Consider the following 20038-nt stretch of genomic DNA (forward strand, 5'->3'; position numbering starts at 1 on the left):
GGGTCCCAGCCGCATGGCACTGGCCATCGCCTCATCAGGCTCGGAGGCTGTCAGTGGGGTGCCTTCTGTGGCTGGGTTGATGGAGGAGTCCAGGGGCTCCTTGGAGGTGGGAGCTGAAGCAACGGTTAGGGGGAGGGAGCATGGGGAAAGGGGGGCTGGAGTGACGTCGCCCAGATCGAGGCCCACTGGCAAAGGGTCGTCCTCCCCCTGGGTGACCGGGGTCAGACCTAGGGCCTCGATCTCCTCGTATATGGAGGAGAGATCGCTTTCCGCCACCCTGGGGTTCTCCCCGCTGGCACCCGATGTGACAGTCGCCTTGGGGCTCACAGAGGCTTCAGATGGTACCAGGGCAGGAGGGACTCCCGTGGAGCGGAGATACTACCTTCCAGTGCTGCCACGTCTTCCCCAGCTGGCACTGGTGGATGGAACGCACCCATGGGCAAAGCGGAAGGCTCGGCTATGGTGCCCCCCTTCCTGGATTTCTGGGGGGCCTCCGCATTGGATGGGAGGAGCGGAGCTCGAGCCTTCCGCTTGCCCTGCTTCCCCTGTACTAGGGCCAAGCCCTCCATGGCATCATCTGGGGGCTGGCTAGCAGGGGTCAGGTCAGGGGGCAGGGATGATGGCTCAGGGACTCAGGGGGGTAACAGTGGGGCAGCACGAAGGAGGGAAGATGCCCCCTGGGGCGGGCCCTCTCCCATACCCAGCAGTGTCCCTGCTGCACCCTTCTCCACAGGCCCTGCCAGATTGCAAACAGCAGAGGCAGGGCTCTCCCGCTCGTCTGGGCATAGTGGGGGAGGTGCCCCTTGGGCCTGAGCGGGAGCAGTGGTGGACTGGGAAGGAGGAGGGGTGGCTTCGGGGCCGGGCAGCCAGGTGCACCGGCGATGACAGGGCTGGCGTCCTGCCGGGGCTCGGGGGTCCCGGATGCCCCTCCTTGCTGGGCCAAGGAGCAGTCCCTCCGGACGTGCCCCATTGCCCGGCAGAGGTAGCACTGGGCCTCCCCCGTAGAGTAATGCACCTGGTAATGGGCCCCCTGGTAGGGGACCAAGAATGACCCCTCGAGCACCTCTCCACCACGTGCCACCAGCGGCAGTTGAAGCTGCACCTGCCCGTGGAACGAGAGGACGTGATGGAGGGCGGGGTCTTTGCAGCCCAACGGGAGAGGGCTGACCAGGGAGATGGGTTTCCCCAGGGTAGAGAGGGCAGGTAACAGGGCGGCATTGGGAAGAAAGGGAGGGACAGACGTCAGGACCAGGTGGATGCCCAGGTTCTCTAGCAGCTCTAGGGGGACAAACACACCCCCCACCACCAGGCCCTTCTCCACCGCCTCCTGGGTGGCAGCCTCCGATGCTAAGACGACGACGACCTTTCTGTACATTTTGGAGGCCACCACAATGGCCGTGAGCCCCACCACCCTTTCCAACGCCCGCACATAGCTTTCCACGTGGGGCGAGGCGGGCACCAGGAGGCAATGGACGCCATGCTTCCTGGTCAAGGTCGGGAAGGGGCCCTGGCCGCTATAGATGGTAGCGGACGTAGTGGGCGAGAAAGATGACGTAGTGGCAGGCGGGGAGGGGGGCTGCCACCACCTGGGCGTACGCCCTGGGGAGCCGGGGGAGGGGCACCCGCAGAGCTGATGGAGGGAACAGCGGGGAGGGACGCTATGGCTGGTGGTGGGGCCGTGGCAGTGGGGGCAGCCCCTGCCATGGAGGGCTTGGTCTTTTTTGCGGGGCCCTTACCCTTCTTTTTTCCCTGGCCCTTCCCGCTGGCTGGGGGGGGGGGGGCTTCCCCAGGATCGGAGGGGGTGAGGGACGTGGCAGCAGTGGAGATCATCCCGGTATCCACCGCTACTGGTGCCCCAGCGGAGACAGTAGCTGGTGGTTTGGCTGCGGCAGCAGAGGTAGAGGCTCGGGGGGTGGGGGGCAATGGGGTGGCAGGTGGGGGAGGGGCCCCACCCGTCTCGTCCCCCGCCATCGTGAGCAGGGAGGGAAGGGGAGACACCAGAAGGAGAAGGGGAAAAAGGGGAAGCAGGTCGACCACTCCTCCCCTCTAGGCTGCAGGCAGGGGAAGAGGACGCCAAAGGGGGTGGGTTGGACGGGGGGGGCAATCAGGGGTTAGGGGTCAATGACCAACACTGGGTGGGATTCCGGCTCCTCTAGCTGCGCTAGGGGAGGGGGGGAATACAGCAGCATTGGGGGTGCAGTGAAGAGGGTTTAAACTAAAAAAGGGGATTGGCACAAGCGCATGGGAGGGGCATGGGCACACGGAGCAAGGGGCTAAGTGGGCTGGAGTTAGGTCAGGGAAACCAAGGGGCTAGCTTCAGAGACTGGGGCAGGGCAAACAAAACAAACGCTGCAGAGGGAAATGGGCGGGGCAGGCAAACAAACTGAAGCTCGTAAGGGGGGCTGGGGTAAAAGTGGGGGGAAGGCTGCAAGGAGCAAATGGGGCAGGTAGCAAAGGGCAAAGCTGTGGGGTGGGCAGTCTGGGGGGAGGGGGCATGTGCGCCCACATGTGCTTGCACAAAGTCTGTTTAGGCTGGCTGCTGCTTCTGGCCCAAAGGGTGGAAATAGGGCGTGGCAAGACAAGCAAGCAGCTGAGTCCAGAGGCAAGAGCTGCAGCAGATGGTAAACAGCCAGTGGGGGTGGTGGAGGGGGCAACGGTGGTGGGGGTTGAGGGGGACACAGATGGATTGGGGGGCAGCTCCACGCCACACCCCCTGTGTCCCTACAAACAGTCAAAACCCCCACCACAAGAGCACTGTTTGAAAGTTACTCATTTCAAAAGGCTGCCTCCAAGGTGGTCCTCAAAGTCTCTAGGTGCTCCCCCACTGGTAGATGGTCCTCTTCTTCTCCTCCTTGAGGCTTCAGCAGCTCTAGGCAGTAACCTCCACAGCAGCAGCTCCAGGAACTCCAGGTGGTGGTCTGGGCAGGCAGAAAGGACCCCTCTCAGGTGGTGATGGCCAGAGCAGCAACGGCTGGGACTGGGGTCCCTCACTCCCCCACTCTGGGGAGCAGGCCAGCAGGCCCCCCCCCCAGAGGGCTGTAGTTGGAGCGGTAGCAGCACCCGAGGGTGGGGGGTTGCAGCAGCTTGCCAGCAACCAGGTAGCAGAGAAGGAGGGGGTGGTGTCTGGCCCAGCCAGGGGAGCAGCTGGAGCAGCAGTAGCAGCCGCAGGGAGAGCCCAGGGCTTAACAGCAGCAGTACCAGCAGCAGGAGCAGCAGCCCTCTCCCTCCTTCTCCCTCCAGGCCAGAGGGCTACAGGAGAGTAATAGAAGGCAGATATATTAGCCCCAGGTTAAGTAGGTCCCTTTTCCTTGGGTAAAGTAACAGTGGAGGTTCCAGAACAATCAGGAACTTTCTGGAAACAATTAAGGCAAACACCTGCAGCCAATCAAGAAGCTGCTAGAATCAATTAAGACAGGCAGGCTAATCAGGGCACCTGGGTTTAAAAAGGAGCTCACTTCAATTTGTGGTGTGTGTGTGAGGAGCTGGGAGCAAGAGGTGCAAGAAGCTGAGAGTGAGAAGGCATACTACTGGAAGTACTGAGAAGTACAAGCATTATCAGACATCAAGAGGAAGTTCCCGTGGTGAGAATAAAGAACATGTTGGGAAGAGGCCAAGGGGAAGTAGCCCAGGCAGTTGTAGCTGTCATACAGCTGTTACAGGAGCCACTATAGACAGCTGCAATCCACAGGGCCCTGGGCTGGAACCCAGAGTAGAGGGCAGGCCCAGGTTCCCTCCACCCTCCCAACTCCCTACTTGATACTGGAGGAGCTGACCTGGACTGTGGGTTCCACCAGAGGGGAAGGTCTCTGGACTGTTCCCCGATCTATTAGGTGAATCAGCAGAGACTGCGGGGATTGTTCTTCTTCCTTTTTCCCCATGCTGGCCAGTGATGAGGCTAACTGAGTGAATGGCAGAGTTGAGCCACGAAAGTGGCCAAACTGAGGGCTGCCGTAAACCTCTGAGGCGAGCAAATCCGCCAATAAGTGCAGGACCCACCAAGGCAGAGGAGGAACTTTGTCAAGATACCAATATAGTTTTGTGGTACAATGTGTGTGTAAACAAGGCCTTACAGTAGGGAAACAGGTCAATGCTGAGCAGCATTCTACTGAACTCACTTTTCAGACAGAATGGTCTAGATGGGGCCTGGTGTCAGGACTCTTGGTTCCATCTCACGCACAATTGTGCTGCTGGCCAAGTCATTTCACCTTTCCGCGCCTCGTTTGACCTCTCTGGAGCAAGGGGATAATAATGCCTACTTCATACAGGTGGTGTATTGAGTGATGTAAGGTGCTCCAGAAGCCTGCCCCGACACAGGGGTAAGGCTGCTAATGGTGTGTTTTTGAGGAGTGGGGAGGAGATGCAAGCCACAGAGAGCAACTTAAAATGGGGAGGGGCACCTCACAATTATACCCACAATACCTACCTAGTCAAGTTCCCATTATGAAATGTAAAATTCATTTAATTCTGTTGCAGGTTTAAATAAACTCACTGATTTCTTTTCTTTTGTGGTCCTCAACCTGCTTCCCATAGTTGTGGGCCATTTTCTCTTACCTAGTTATTATACAGTTTGCTTATTTCATGGTACAATGTAATTCAATTTCTTCTCTTCTCAGACTCTTCTCCTGGAGGAATACCTAGCTTGAAAAAGAATGCTTTGCAAGGACAGTATGGTCACTAATTCATCCCTGGAGATGAAGTGGCTAAATAACAGGAATGCACCTAATAACCTCAGTTGAAAGGTTTGGCACTTTACACCGTGGGAGTGCAGGGGTGGAGCTGGGAAGAAATCACATCCGACAGCCAAAAAGGGCATTTTCAAACTGAAAGCGATTGCTGCCTTTTAGTGACAGCTACTTCAACTATGGCCCAGCCATCCTCCTTGTCCCTTGCTCTATATCCCTTAACTGCTACCTCCCACCGTCTTTGCTGGCTGCTTTCCTGTTAACTCCATTTTTAACTGGAGGGTTCCCAAACCAAACCCACACAAATTTGTTCCTATTAATTAAAGCAAACTACTGAGAGTGAGGTAATAGTGCTGCTGTGCACGGTTACTGTATGTGCTTGCACGTAACAAACCCAGCAACAGAAGATGACAGGTTCTCAGTAACACCATTTTTATTGCAAAGTTCTATTTACAAAGAAAATTCCATTATTCATGCCTGTCCAGGTGTTCAACACCCAGCGAAACACGATTCCTGCCAGAAAATTCACCCTTCTGTAGAAGAAGTCTGTAAGGTTTCAGAAATGTACACAAATTTTCCCCCTCCCCCAGACATCTATTTACATTTTCCTTCAATTTAAATGAACATAATGTACTGTCACATTTACACTGAATGTCTCATACAATCTGTGTTAAATAGTTTATACTTATTGCATGTAGAAAAGACATTTCAGAATTAAATCCACCCTGTGTTTGGATTTTTTTGTAAATCAAGTACATCTCAGACACAAGATTATTCAAATATATTTCATAAGAAGACAGTCCTTCCTGCTCAGAGCGATTATGTACTGCACAATGCCTGAATACATTCACTTACGTAAAAAAAATAGGTTTGTTTCCCCCTTTGTGCCTAAAACAGAACTGAACTTTCAAAGCAATTTAAAATGAAGCAAAATGTTTGCAACAAAGTTCAATAGCTCAAACAACAAAAGAAACATATTTGCAGGTGGAGAGGCTGACAACTGGGCTCCCTGAAGTTACAATGGTTTAACAGATTACTACTTAGTGTTTATACAGGGCAAAGCCAGACTTTTAGGGCTCTGGTAAATCATCTCTAGTTTGCAAAACTGAAATCATTTGCAATTCCCGCCCCCTCTTAAATTAGCTTCATGTACACTATAACATTTTCAACTGCACGTAGTCCTTACATCCACTTATCGGGTAATAAACATTAACACATGGGCCAGGTTTTCCTCTGTCTCAGCCCTGGGGTAGTCATTTACACCAGAGAGGAATACGCAACCAAATCAGAATATTTTCACTGGTATAAAGGACTAAGCCAATGGCCAAGAGAATCATACACAATGTCTGACAGCTTATTTTAAACTAATACTGGGAACACAGTACCTGTACCTTATTTACCTCTGGCTCTGTATCATTTTCTTCAGAAAACAATTTGAATTAAATAAATGCCATTAAATATTACTATTCATTAAGCTATGTTACTTCATTACATCAAGAAGACTCACCTCTTGTGTATGTGAAATATACATACTACCCAGTCACCACAATGATTAAAAAATAAACAATGAATAGTTATCTACAGAAATTTCTAATCCAATATAGTAGCACTTTAATTCACACTAATGACTGGATGACCCATTATTGATGACTGAATTCTGCAAATTACCAAGTAATCAAATACAATAAAAAGGGCGACTGCCTCCAAAATGTACTATTATTTTGACAAGTGCAATTTAGTGTTAAATTTGTAATATACTCGTAAAAGTACTGAGCAACATCTTATAGAATATTTTGTAAAAGGAATACAATTTTAGCAATCTATAGGGCTTGAACAAACTTTGGGGAGCCGAAGACAGCAATAGTTGTATAGAATCTAAACCTCTATTATAAAAACATTACATTTCTGGCCCTTATTGTGTGAAGAGAACCTTCTGAATTTGACCCAGTGCAATACTGTCTTTCCAGTGCCTCTGTTGATGCTCAGAGGTTTTCTGCGCAGCAGCAAAGTGAAATTAACAAAATTCTGCTCAGGTTCACTGGGGTTGTTCAGAAGCCTGAGGGAAGCAGTAGGACTGACAAGAATTTCAATTTCATCCCGCTGATGCTTGGGAAAGCTCTGAACAACAGCAGAGGCAAGCAGTGAAGCTACTCTTTGAGAGGACCATGCAGAAAAGAAGACTTGGTTAAGGGAGTATAGTGACCGGCAATATGGTGGTGGTGGTGGTGACAGGGTAGTGGAGCTTTGCATCTGTGTGGAAGAGAAAACGCCTTTCTAGCAACCAGAGGAGAGTATAGGATGGGAAGGGAGTTTTAAATATATCACATGAAGTAGCCAGAAAGAAAAGGATCAAAGGCAGCACCCCAGTAAAAAGCCCAGCAGCCTCTCCCTTCCAAGTAGCTGGAGGTGGAAGGCAGATTTCTCACCACAGCATGATGCCTCCCTCTCCCTTCCCAAATCTTTTGTTTTGGCATTTAGTTAATAGGTTTAGTTCTCCAGGTAGTAGCTGTCCAATAAAATTTTCAGCTAACAGCACTCACCTTATTAAAATTTGTTCAGAAGCGAAGTAAGACGACTGGTTGTTTTGTGGAGAAGCAGTGATTATTAGCATAGTGAATATTAAGCAGGTTATTTTTTAGTTATGTACCCATAAGAGCAAATACAGGCACAGCAACATGTGAGATAAAAAAGAACACATTAAACACAGCGTATGGCAAACAGATACGTTGTTGAATTTTATGATTGGCTTCAGAAATCTGGATACATTTGACCTGATGGGTTTCCCTTATTTTACTAATAAAATCCATTTCCATTTAGAAAAATGACACTCAATTACAGGGTGATTATTACATATCTAGAGTGGTTAAAATAATCATCCAAGGCCACTTATCATAACAGTATAGAAATTACAGCTACCCATGTCTTATTGCTTAATTAGAAATATCACAACTTAAAACCTGCTGGCTGCTGCTCATTTTACTATAGCTAAACCATTTTAACTTTCAATATCTTTTAAAACTTTGCACGCATAAGATAGCAATGAAACTTTAGAACTAAAATCCACACAGGAACATTATTTCGACTTTCACTGATGTGCAAGGGATTTATGAGGCTCACTACGGATGGGCCTAAATTGTGACCAGGGATCCAGATTTGACTCTTCCCTGATCTGGAATTCTGGTCTGGGCATCAGGCATATCTTTAATGACAACAGTCCAGAATGTGAAATTACTTGCACTAATTCCATACAGGTGATGGAAGAACAGATCCTCTCACCTTTTGTTAACAAAGCCCTCAACTGAACAAAGTTTAGAACTCCTTGAACTAAAGGTCATGAGGAATGCTGAAGAACTCCTTTACCCAGTTAATTCTGTATTTACAACCCTCTGCCAAATTTAAGGAACAAAATGCACTATTTCCTTGCGTAGTCAGCAGTTTGTTAATAAAACATACAATAACTCATCCAATCTGAATTTTAAACTACCACCAATTAGCAATGGAGAATGTGTGTGCACTCATCCCTTTCTGTGGGACCAAGGCAATTACTCTCTCAAATTATGGGCCCTTTATTTGTATATTAGCACAATGACAACATTTCGACTGAGCATGGTTAATCCACAGAATCCTAAAAAGGAAACCAAAAATACAATTTCCTAAATTTAAATTTTAAAAAGCCTCAGGAAAGTGAATGAGGCTTCAAACCAGTTTTATACCCACATAACTCCACTGATTCTGGAAGAATTATTCCTGATTTACTCCGGTGAAGGGGAGATCAGAATCAAGCCTCGTATCTTTAGATATTTTTCCTACACCAGGTTACTTAAGTGTATGTTGCAGTTACTCTGTTAGATTGAAAATCTAGGTTCTACTCTTACAGTTCATTGAAAACTAAAACCATCAGTGTGATGGGGGCAGAGCAAAGGTGAGGCGAGATCCAACAGCCCATGTGAACTATCGCATCTTGGTACAGATTTGATAAAATACATGTGAGAAGAATAGACTAAGAAACTGCCAAAGTCACATTCAGCATACCACTGACTTCTTTGCTGGTCTCGTCTCACAGGAAGGAATTGGAGGGGGTTTATCCAGTTAGCATTCAGCAAGAACCATGAGAACACATGGTTCAAGGATGGGAACAAACCCCAAAATTCACACCCAGACCGTAGCATCTCCTCACAACGTTTGAGTGAGTTCAAATCCAGTGTTATGTTCTGGTCCATTTCTACATGTTATTTTTTATAATGATCCTCTTTACAGACCCCACAGAATTGCCCCTGAAAATACCGAGCCTTAAGATTGACCAGTATGTTTGGAGAACAGTGAGGATTTGGTTCAGACAATACTGAGAACACACCGATTCAATCAATTCTGGTTTCAAAAAAAAAAAAAAAAGAAGACGAAAAAGGTGGCTGCTGAGCTAATGCTCTCTTGTTTGTACCTCCCTTTTACAGCGGAAGGGAGCCAGCTCTTGAGCTGCTCTGGTAAGTGACAGGCACGATATTTTTCGAAGGGCAGCAGATGAGCAATACACTATATTTGTAAACAGAGCAAAGATTTCCAGAAGATACATTTCAGTATCTATAGGGGTTTTATATGGTGAACTCTCCTTAATGCAGCATTAAGGCACTGTCAATTCTTATATATGTTTTAAGGTTAGAAACAAACAAGTCTGAGCAATTGTTTGAACGTCGTAACTGTTTAGTCATTTATTTCTATTTTCTCTTTTTCAATATATGTTTTCACCCTCCTCTTCCCTTTAAAGCTTCCAGCAGACAATTCAAGTAGATTGTTGGCTTTTAAAGCGACCACAATGTACCTGGAAGCAGAGACTAAGACAATTTCCTTTCAAATCTTACTTTTCTGTAAGCTTATTAAAAAAAATTCCTTTGTCCCATCTCTTGGTGCACATTATGGCTTAGAGGTAAGAAGGTGCATTGCGTGCTAACTGGCCTATTTTGTGCCTGTTGACTTAATTGAACTAGAATGTAATTTTAAATTAGGTAAATATGTTTCTTTTAACAAAGACCCCAAATTTCCATTTAAAAGTAATATTATTTAGAACAATTAGGTTTGCAATATGGCATTTTCTCTGATCTAGGTCAAGCGAAATGTCACATCTAACACAAAAGAAGATTTTTGAAATAAGCAGGTAATAATTTTTGAGATGGTCTTTTGACTACCATGTCTAAGAATGGTCCAAAAGAAATATGGGCTCCCATTCCACCCGAAGGCCAAATTCTGATCTGAGTTTGGTTCCACAAGTTGCTAAGCACCGCCTGAATGGTGCTGAGGACCCCTAACTCTCTGACTTCATGTGAGGTTTGGGGTCATCGCATTTGCAGGATCAGACCCTCAGACTGATTAAACGCCTGCTGAAGTCCACAGGAATCAGACAGTGTAACAGATCTGAATCAGTCAATTCTGAACATAGGAACAAACACTTAGTGGCTCTACCACCACCACTAACATTGTGGTGTGTGTGTATTTTGCTAAGGGTAAGTTGCTTCACAAAGGACCAAGCCTGAAAAAGCAAGCAGCAAAGTTAGACCGAAAGTCAGTGGGGTGTCAAATATAAAAATACAACCTTTAAAACATCCTGCTCAAGTATTCCCTTATTGAGAGCCAAACAATCGTGTAACCATGGCAGGGCGAATGGAAGATAGGTACACACTTTTCAAATTAATCCTACACAAGACTGGAGTCCAGGTTTGTTACTATTGAATGCAATGGCAAATTCTCACTGATTTCAACAAGAACAGAATCTGATAATAAGCTCTGTTGCTAACTAAAATCAAAACAGAAGCAAAAACAAGTGTAGGTTAATTTTTGAGAACCAGGAAATACTTTACACCATCATCTATGCAGAAATAATTATTCCCTGCTAGTTTTATCACCACTTGAAATGAATGCACTGCAGATTTATTTGAGAGTGGTTAAATTCTATTCATGTTAAGGTATGAATCAATTCAGCAAAGAACATGCCAAACTTCTGCCAAGTTTTATGCTTTCTCTTTAATTTCTATCTTCTATGTACCAGGACCTACAGGTCAGATAGGCTTCAGATCAGATTCACATTCACTGAGAAATTTAATCTGGTTAACATCAGGATTAGCCGGTTCCATATAGAAAAATCAGTATATTCCCTTTTGAGTTTCATCCTTCTGAAGTGAGATATCATCAGCTGGGTAAGGTGGCTTCCTGGCTACACTGGAGATGGAAACTTGTATGCAGCACAAGTTCTTGTGGCTGTTTCTAAAGAAGAGACAGTGTCCTTCTGCAGAAGGGATTTTGCCATTCCTCAGATGTCACAATTTGCCTCTGTCAGAAGTGAACAGACGAAAGCAATCACAGTCTCTTAAAATACTTCACATTCCTCTGTAGTTGGTTATGCAAAAAACTACATAACATGCTTCTCAAAAAACAGTCTTATATTAACCTGAATAAGCCTTTGATTTTTATATCAGGGGTTCAATTCATTTTAATAAAAAAAATCTTTGCTCGATATTTATGTTGAACATTGAAATAAATATTACACAGAGGATACAATATTAAAGCTTACAATCCTATGAATACAATACTGAAAGTGGCCAAGTCTGTTTTTATGCCATACCTCTAAAAGCTGAATAAGACTGACAGAATAGAAAAACTGTTTCAAATGGAAACAGCATCTCTGTACTATAATATCCTAAAATATTTCCTTTTTCTGGCAAATGCTGTCTCTCCATATTTGGAGAAGTAAATCATCATGAAGCCAAGGTAGCCCAACAAAGCTTCTTCACTTTCCCATATTACAGTAGAGATTTCCTTCAAAAATGCTGAACGTATAATGTTTATTTTAAAGAATTGCCCATATGTTGAGTTACTGAGTAATTGGCCTCTTTCTTGTGAGCCAACTGGCATTTGTGGCTTTATTAATGCCCCCATCACCTCACTTAAAGAAAATACAGAGCAGTCAGTTGCATTTTCTTCACTGTTCATCATAGTCTGCTTGTTGACTCTGATCGGAGCCCTCTCCCTCTGTCACTCTGCAAACTTCAGATGGCAAGGAAGACTGAGGAATGCAGCTGAAAGTATGAATGCTGTGTGGATCAATCGGTGGGACCAGTGTAAGTGACTCTACGCTCAGTGCATCTGTATTGTCATCGGAGATTAGAGATATTGTGGGCTGTTGTGCAGGAATCAGGCTAGGGGATAGGTTAGCTGTTTCTACTTCAGGGTTCTTTACAGAGTTCTTGCCAGATTTTGAGGCAGCTGAAGAGGTTTCATCAACCAACATCACCTGACTGGAAAAGGTCATGGGAGGCTGTTCAAGAGCTGAAGAGTCACCTACTAAAGAAAACATTAGGCAGCAGTTAGCATTTCAGTTGTGCTCAATCCACATGACAAACACCAACAGTATAAAGCTCTTTACTTATTACTTAAACTCAGGAGGAAACCAAAGATCTGTGAAGCAGTATGTTTACACATGTACCCTGTGATCATGTAAATAATGAAATACAGGAAATATTTAGTAGAGATGTGAAATGCCAGCTGTAAGCTTTTTGAATTGACAGCTATTAAATACTCTATGTGTAAGTAATTCATTTGAAATGTGACAGTGTGACATCACTATTATTTCTGGTGGGATGAAGTGGAGGAGAGTAGTGAAAAAAGCTTTTCTAGAATTTAGCATAGATTAGAGCAACCAACATAAACCCACATCAGGAAGTTCTCTGGAAACAGAAAACTGTAGAATTCATTTCCCATGAAGCAACCTGGTTCTAAAGAAGCTGTGAAACAAACAAATGGTAACTTACATCAATTCAACCATGGGAGAATAGGAAGGAGAATAATTCTACAGAACTGTTCGATTAATGCAGATACACAGGACTGTTTATTCCTCTTGCACTTTTGTTTGCTCACTGAGGCAGCACTGAGCAAACAAAATGAAGGTGGCTAGAAACAATTACACATAATGAGAAGCATTTTAACAACATTCCTTTTCACCTCTTTCTTAAAAATCCTAAATAAGTGATGGAAAAATTGCTAATTTGGCTTCAATGGATATTTCAGAGGTGAAAAACCCCCAATTGGCTTATAAATTTTGTCCTATATTAGAAAGTCTCCCAGGTCGGGCCAATATGCATCATTTCAGATTACAGTAACTAACACAAATGGAGTAACACAGATAACCAGCTACCAGACTATTTACATGGCTCTTCATTTCAGAGACAGCACGTCTAAGCGCACAAGAAAATTCTGCAGTCTGCAGAAAATTCTACAAGGCATTCTAGCGAGTAGAAAGAAAGAGGACTGTTTTTTTTTTGTTTTTTTGTTTTAACTCCAGAATGACGTTTAAAGACATTTCAGTTTCAATATGAATTCCAGTTAATCCTGTAAGAACAGAAAATGTAAACTTAAGGCAAAACACAAGAAAAAAACAATAAGAGCTTAGAATGGAATGAAGAGATAAGAATGGTCACCCAAGAGAGAGAGAAAATGAGTGGTTTGGGTGTGGGTGAGAGACATGGTTTTTATCCCTTCCATTGTAAAATTCTCATCTTTCTGCTAACAAGACTCCAAACAAATGTATATTTTCACTTCAGAAACCACTTCATTTCACTTTTGCTGACAGTCTGTGGGCTACAGCTTCTTGCCTTTTTTTTTTTATTTAAAGAAAACAAGATTTATAAATTGTAGCAAAATCTTGACTCTCACTTTTTTTCAAGTGTCACCACTAACTGCCTTTTGAAAGACAGTGCTGATGCAAAATAACCCTGCAGATTTTTCTTAGTAGCCGTGAAAAAAAACTTTGGGGAGAATGTGGTAAACGATATTAGAGGAAACGATGTAAGACTTGCATGAAAGACGAAGAATTGCTAAGAAAATGTTTCAGAGTAGCAGCCGTGTTAGTCTGTATCCGCAAAAAGAAAAGGAGTACTTGTGGCACCTTAGAGACTAACCAATTTATTTGAGCATAAGCTTTCGTGAGCTACAGTTGAACATGAATTTTTATTTCTCTGAATTCAAAGGCAATTACTAACATTTAAACAAAGTCCAACCAGTAAGTCTTTTTTTACTAGTGCAGTTGTTTAAATGTCCGCAGTACTTATTATGATAGTTTAAAAAAAAACATAAGGTCCATGACTAAACAAATTTTAAATTTCCATTATTTTTTACCCCAATCTGGGCTTTTGAATATCGTGAGAACACTCACTAAAATGTATTATTCAGACACATTAGTAATTTGGGTAAATGTAGTTTATCAATGGACACAAATATGAAGTATTTCTACTGCAGCTCTTCAAAAATCTGTTACATTTTAGTTCTATGCCTGACTGCTTTAATTATAGCCATTTTCCCTTACATAGAAATTTTGGTATAATCCTAAATGCTTTTTTAAAATCCTATGGATTTAAACAAGCAAACAGAGGACAAAGTTTTTTTTTAAATTTTACTGCACTGTGCTGTTCCAGTCCTATAAAATACCTAAATGAATGCTAAAATGTCTCCCACTTTTTATATATCAGGAAAAATAAATGGTTGAAAAATATTTATCTGTAGGACATATCCAGGGCCAAACAAATGCAATTTTCTATTCAACACACTGTAAAACAACCTCAGAGGAATGATTAGAAAATGGCACCATAAATATCAGCAGAACAAATTCAACTTGCCCTTGAAATATTTCAGCTGTAGAATTTATAAATAGAAAGTACAGAAATAGAGATCTTCTGTACTGTATTTTTTCTCTAAGTTATATGTATTATTAATGGCTGTAATTTTTCTTTCATCATCTACTTTCCATAACCCATTAGTAGCTCCCTGAACTTCATTTCCTTTACTGTATTGCTATATTTAAGAGTAGCGGTGACAAATTTGCTGCATCCCAGCAGGGCACCTGCCAATGCTAATGATGGATTAGTGAAAATATAGCCCCAGTAGGTGCAGACAATGAACGTCAGCATAGGGGTAACTAGTACTAGCATGACAAAAGTTTCTGATTTCTCTAATGGATGTCGGTAACTTACATCAATTTAAAAGGTAAGATCTATGTCTAATTTAAAACACTCCTCCTTACGAGGTATAAAATATTTTAAAGTCTAGGAAAAAAAATCACATGATCTTAAGTTATCAGGCAACCAAGTTAATAAGGATCCAAGGGAACAGAGCAAGGGGACCAATTGACATAGAAAATGTGTACTATACAAGGAGTTTATGGTGGATATCAAAGTATCACCTTGATGCAAAAGGTTTTTTATGGGCAGCCTCTAGAGGTGTTAACTGAGCTACTGTCCTTCAGTATCATTCTATCAGTGAGAGAAGATATTAGTCACCAACTACAAAATGTTTGGCGTTTGAGTTCAGTTCCGAGAAGCATCTGAAGGTTTGACCGCCTCTTTATAGCTGATCCAAAACTCTGGAGTCTATGACATGGGCTGGACATTTGGCAAGAATACATACTCTCAAGAGCTGTGGGAATTCCTGCCCCAAGCCCAGTGGAAAATGCCCTAAAGAGGGAATATTCTGCTTCTTTGGAGATATCTCATAGGATCTCACTCCTGGATCTCAAGCCTCCATCAAATCAATGAGGCACTGAGACACAAGAGATAGAGTAACAAAGCAGATGGTATCTTGAGAGAATAGAATCCTCCCATGTTATTCTGGCACTTCCACCTCTAAGATATTAGTCAGAGTTTTCCCAAATGTGGCAGTTCCATTTGACTTTTGCACAAAAAGGGTGAAGGGGTTTCTTTTTATCTTAACTAGTCCTCTAGTTCCTGGGGTGTGCAGTAACTCCTAGGAACGAGAGAGTGCCAGCTGATGTGGGAAATTAACATTTGAAAAAATATTGGGTAAACTTTTTTTGTACACAGTTAAGTAATTTCTGATTAGAGTTTGCAAAATAAGGGCTAGATCCCACAAGGTGTTGAGTGCCCTTAACTCCGACTAGCTTCAGTGACAAGTGAGGGTGCACAGCACCCCCATGATTTGCTCAGCAGTTGCAGGATAATGCCTAGATTAACTTTACAAAAATGGAAGTGTTAAGTGGGGTAATTTGGAAAAAGGAGGCAGAAAGGAGCAGAGGAAGAAAAAAAATCAGAAATGGTCTAAAGGAAAGTCTCTTAATTAAATCATGCAGTAAACCTACAATAGGATAAAAAATAAACAATTAAAACACAACTAGGAAACTAAGTGAGAAGAGTATTAATAAATCTACAAAAAAAAATAAGGGAAGTTGTTTATATATCATCCAACAAAACTGGCAATATTTTTCTATTTTCATGCCATTACTATAAAGAATACAAAAAGAGACTAATCTGATCCTAGTAAACACAGTTACTACTTTGTAAATTTCAGTAATGTCCTGAGGCTAATTTTCCCACTTTCTCATATCCAATATTAAATTGCCTGGTTGAAGCAAAGCCAGAAAAAATAATTCCATAACAACATCTGACTAGATTATGAGGATTTTTGTAGGAATAGAAAATATGACTGGTCAAATCCTGGACAGTCTTTAGCTGAAAGTTTCTCTTTCACCTGAATTACAGGCTAGAGATCCTGTGGCTGGACTGGCTAGCTGTCTGCATTCATGCCAATTTAGAAACCCCTGCTTACTGAATTCCACTGGAGCCATAGCTGCCCCTGTTCAAGAGAAGACATGGCTATTTGAAAGCTGGGACTTGACATACCTTTTCCAGGCAAGGAGAGGAGTTTTAATTCTTTTAGCAAGATAACCAAGAATAATCAACATGAGAAGCCACCAGTTAAAACCTTTTAGAAGTCAATTGCTAGATCTATGAATGATGCTCTTAACTAGATACAGGTGGATGCTATTTTAAGTTCTATATCTCATGCATATAATAGTAGATAGTCATTCTGTTAGTATGGAAATAGATAATGGCTATGCTCTATTAAACGTTGTGGCCTTTTGAAATCTTATGGAGGAACCTGCCTGCATTGATTTTGCACGAGTTGCGGTTGCAGCTGCTGCTTGAAGACCTAAACCCAGTGTCCACCGTGACTGTCAGCCTCCGACAGACTAAACACCCGCCGTCGTCCTTTCCTGCCAGACCTTACTAGAGGAAAACACAGTGATATATCATACAAAGGCTTTCACAATGAAACAGAAGGGAAACTGGAATGGACACAAAGGATAAATATTAGAGTATCAACAAGTATAAGTGACAGGGACTTATTCATAACTGCGGGTATTCTGAGTGGTATCTTAAGTCACATCAAGAGTCTTGTAAGTTAGGAAAATACTTCTGAAGGTAGTGTGTGTGTGTATTTAGTGTTCCTTACAAACCAATTAAAATCATGTTATTTTGTTACCTACATATCTGGAGATTTACTTATGGTATTTAGGGCCAGATCCTGCAATTCTGACACCAGCTGAACTCCCACTGAAGTCACATGGAGGCAGGATTGGTAGGCTTTTGCACTGTAATCTGGCCAGACACATTAAAAATATTAAACAGAACCAATCTTTTAGAAATGTTGGTGTGGTAGTAATATTCCGATCCCTCATTGGCAATAAATTATAGGATAGCATGTGCTATTTTTCCAAAAGGATAATATTTTGGACAATCCAATATTTCTACTTAAAGACATATAACTGAAATATTGCACTTGGATTGTAACAAAGCCAAGGGCAGTATTTTAGAGAGATATATCTAGTGAAAACCAGCAGTTAAGAAAAGAGAAAGTCTGCTTAGCACATAGGTAGGGTTCTAGAAAAGAAACTTTAGTTAAACAAAAGTATTTTTGTACCTAGTTAACAGAGAGGATTACTAGCATAACAGAATGAAACACCACAACAGTTACGTTACTTGAATCACAAATGGAAGGGACAGAGGAGGTGTCAGCAAGATGGCCTGATTGCTTTTTTACAGGATCCCAGTGCGCAGAATTTTGGAATATATATTCTCTACAAATCAGAATGCAAATTACTCTAACTCAGCAACAAAGGACTATCCTTTCCATTTTAATCCATTCACTTCCAAAGCAACTTCTGCCCCAACTAAGAGCGCAGTATGCTGTAAGTGGTACACAAGAAGGAAAAAACCTCCTGAAATCCCAAACACTCATTACTTAGTGCTGGGTTATATATCTCCAGGTCCTGTTATCATCCCTTAAATATTTTCTAAAAGGAAGATCAAATCAGCTGCATTTTATGACTTGACAGTTTTAAAAATACTCAGTAAAATATGGTGTAACAATGAATATATACTGTAGGCTAGTATATGAATTCTACACAAGTATAAAGCGTCCCTATTCCATTTACTATACATACATAAGCACATTTAATAATACAATTTTCAGTTACTGACAGCAAAAGGGCTACATTGTAAGCTCAAAAGGCATAATGATGAAGGTATGACTACCAGGAGAATGTTTTCATCTTATACACAGCAACTGTTCACATGGGCATGTTACTTCATGGAAGATCACAAGTATAACAAGTAAAAAACCTGCTAGCAATGCACGTGACTTGTTTGGACTGTATTGTTTGCTCTTTCCCTCTCGGGAATTTCCTTTCTTCCAGTACACAACAACTTCTGCTTTTTCACTTCTAAGGAACAATCAGAGATATTGCAAGAGTTACATTTAACCCAGGGGTGGGCAAACTACAGCCTGGGGGCCACATCTGACCCTCCAGATGTTTTAATCTGGTCCTTGAACTCCCGCCAGGGAGAGGGGTCATGGGCTTGCCCCGCTCCGCATGTGCTGTGACTTCTGGAAGCAGCGGCATGTCCCTCCTGCGGTCCTAGGCGTAGGGGCGGCCAGGGGACTCCGCACTCTGCCCCCGCCCCAAAAGCCATCCCCGCAGCTTCCATTGGCCGGGAACTGTGGCCAATGGGAGCTGCAGGGGCAGCATCTGCAGAGAGGAGCTTTTGAAAATCCTACCATCTTTTCATTCCCTCAGTCCCCACATACTTCTCTCTTTTGACAGATCCGATTATTCAGTGAAACACAGTGAGATCCTGTTTTTTGTTGTTATTTTTTTTTAATTAAGGATTTCTTCCTGCAGAACAGTAGAATTTTAAAGCTGTACCTGTGAACTAATCAGAACATGGGTTACGTTTAGCGTGGGTAGCTCACTCAATCTAAGTGATTTAGCAGAATTTCAAAGTGCAGACACTGAAAAACAGTGTAGTTGTAACCATGTCGGTTCCAGGATATTAGAGACATGAGGTGGGTGAGGTAATATCTTTTATTGCATCAACTTCTGTTGGTTAGAGAAGCAAGTTTTTCAGCCTGAAGAAGAGCGCTGTTTGGCTCGAAAGTTTGTCTCTCTTACCAACAGAAGTTGGTCCACTAAAAGATATTACCTCACCCATCTTGAAACTGAAAAACAAACATTTCAAAACCTTACTCTGATATCTCTAGTCAACAATAAAAAGCCTCACCTGACTGAGCACTTTAAATTACAGGATTTAAATAAATAAAAGTTTACTGAAACAGCATACTCAATGAATAGATTTTGGAAGATTGTGAACTATGGCATTCGCTATACACTATAATTTTTCCATATTATTACATAGGGAAATATCTGCTTTTGATTAACTGAATTGTTCGTGGATGTCATGGCTGCTCACAAATAAAAGACATCCGCCTGAAATAAGTAATATGACTCAAGGCATGAATTCAGATACTTGAGTTTGGGGTGACCATGTGTAACCAGAAACCATTATTTAATAGTATAAAATAAGGAAGTGCTATATGAATGAAGAATGCTTTGTCTTGCTGTAGAAGGATTCCTTCTGATAGTGGTAGAAGACCTAACTTGCAGGCTCTTTGGGTCTTCTCTTTTTGTCTGTACAGCATACAGCACAACGGGGCCTCTGGGCACTACTGTAATATGTGTAACAAAAATTAATGTATGGTTCTCATTTTTTTCTCAGCCACCACTGACAAAAGTCAGATTGCATGTTTACTTATGCCAGCTCATGATCACACTAAAGATTCAAGTACAGCATATAGATATTAGATGGAGTTTTAGGGTCGCATTCTCCTCAGCTATATAAGCATATGTTTCCTATCTATCTTGCATATGAAGCTATTTCAGACTGGAGCTTTTGAAAATCCTACCATCTTTTCATTCCCTCAGTCCCCACATACTTCTCTCTCTTTTGACAGATCCGATTTCAGCGATCACCAGTGAACAAGGACTGTAATACTAAAAAATGATAAATGTCTACAAGGTCATTTCAAAACTTGGAGCAAGAGACGAGTTTTAGTTTAGCACTTTGACTTTCATATTTTGTTTTATTTCAAAATGGTGCTGCAATGTATCTCTATATGTTGTAGATAGAGGTGAGGAAAAGGATTATGACAGGCAGTGATTTTTTGTGACTAATGGTAGAGTATTT

At 42.7% G+C, this 20038-nt stretch overlaps 1 protein-coding gene across 5 annotated transcripts in view; it reads right to left on the minus strand.

Annotated features, from left to right (window-relative positions):
* Positions 1–9060: 9060 nt before the first annotated feature.
* Positions 9061–20038, minus strand: part of CLEC16A (C-type lectin domain containing 16A) — a 177424-nt gene continuing 166446 nt past the window's right edge. For 2 of the 5 annotated variants that reach the window (XM_074965454.1, XM_074965452.1), the window contains exon 23: positions 9061–12011. In XM_074965454.1, the coding sequence (XP_074821555.1) occupies positions 11650–12011 (362 nt within the window). In that variant the 3' untranslated portion in view covers positions 9061–11649. Of the gene's footprint in view, positions 12012–16617; positions 16742–20038 lie in introns of all 5 variants that reach the window. The other 3 variants (XM_074965458.1, XM_074965455.1, XM_074965453.1) reach the window with 3 other exon arrangements.

This window comes from Natator depressus, chromosome 10, assembly GCF_965152275.1.
Source record: "Natator depressus isolate rNatDep1 chromosome 10, rNatDep2.hap1, whole genome shotgun sequence".
Lineage (NCBI taxonomy): Eukaryota > Metazoa > Chordata > Testudines > Cheloniidae > Natator > Natator depressus.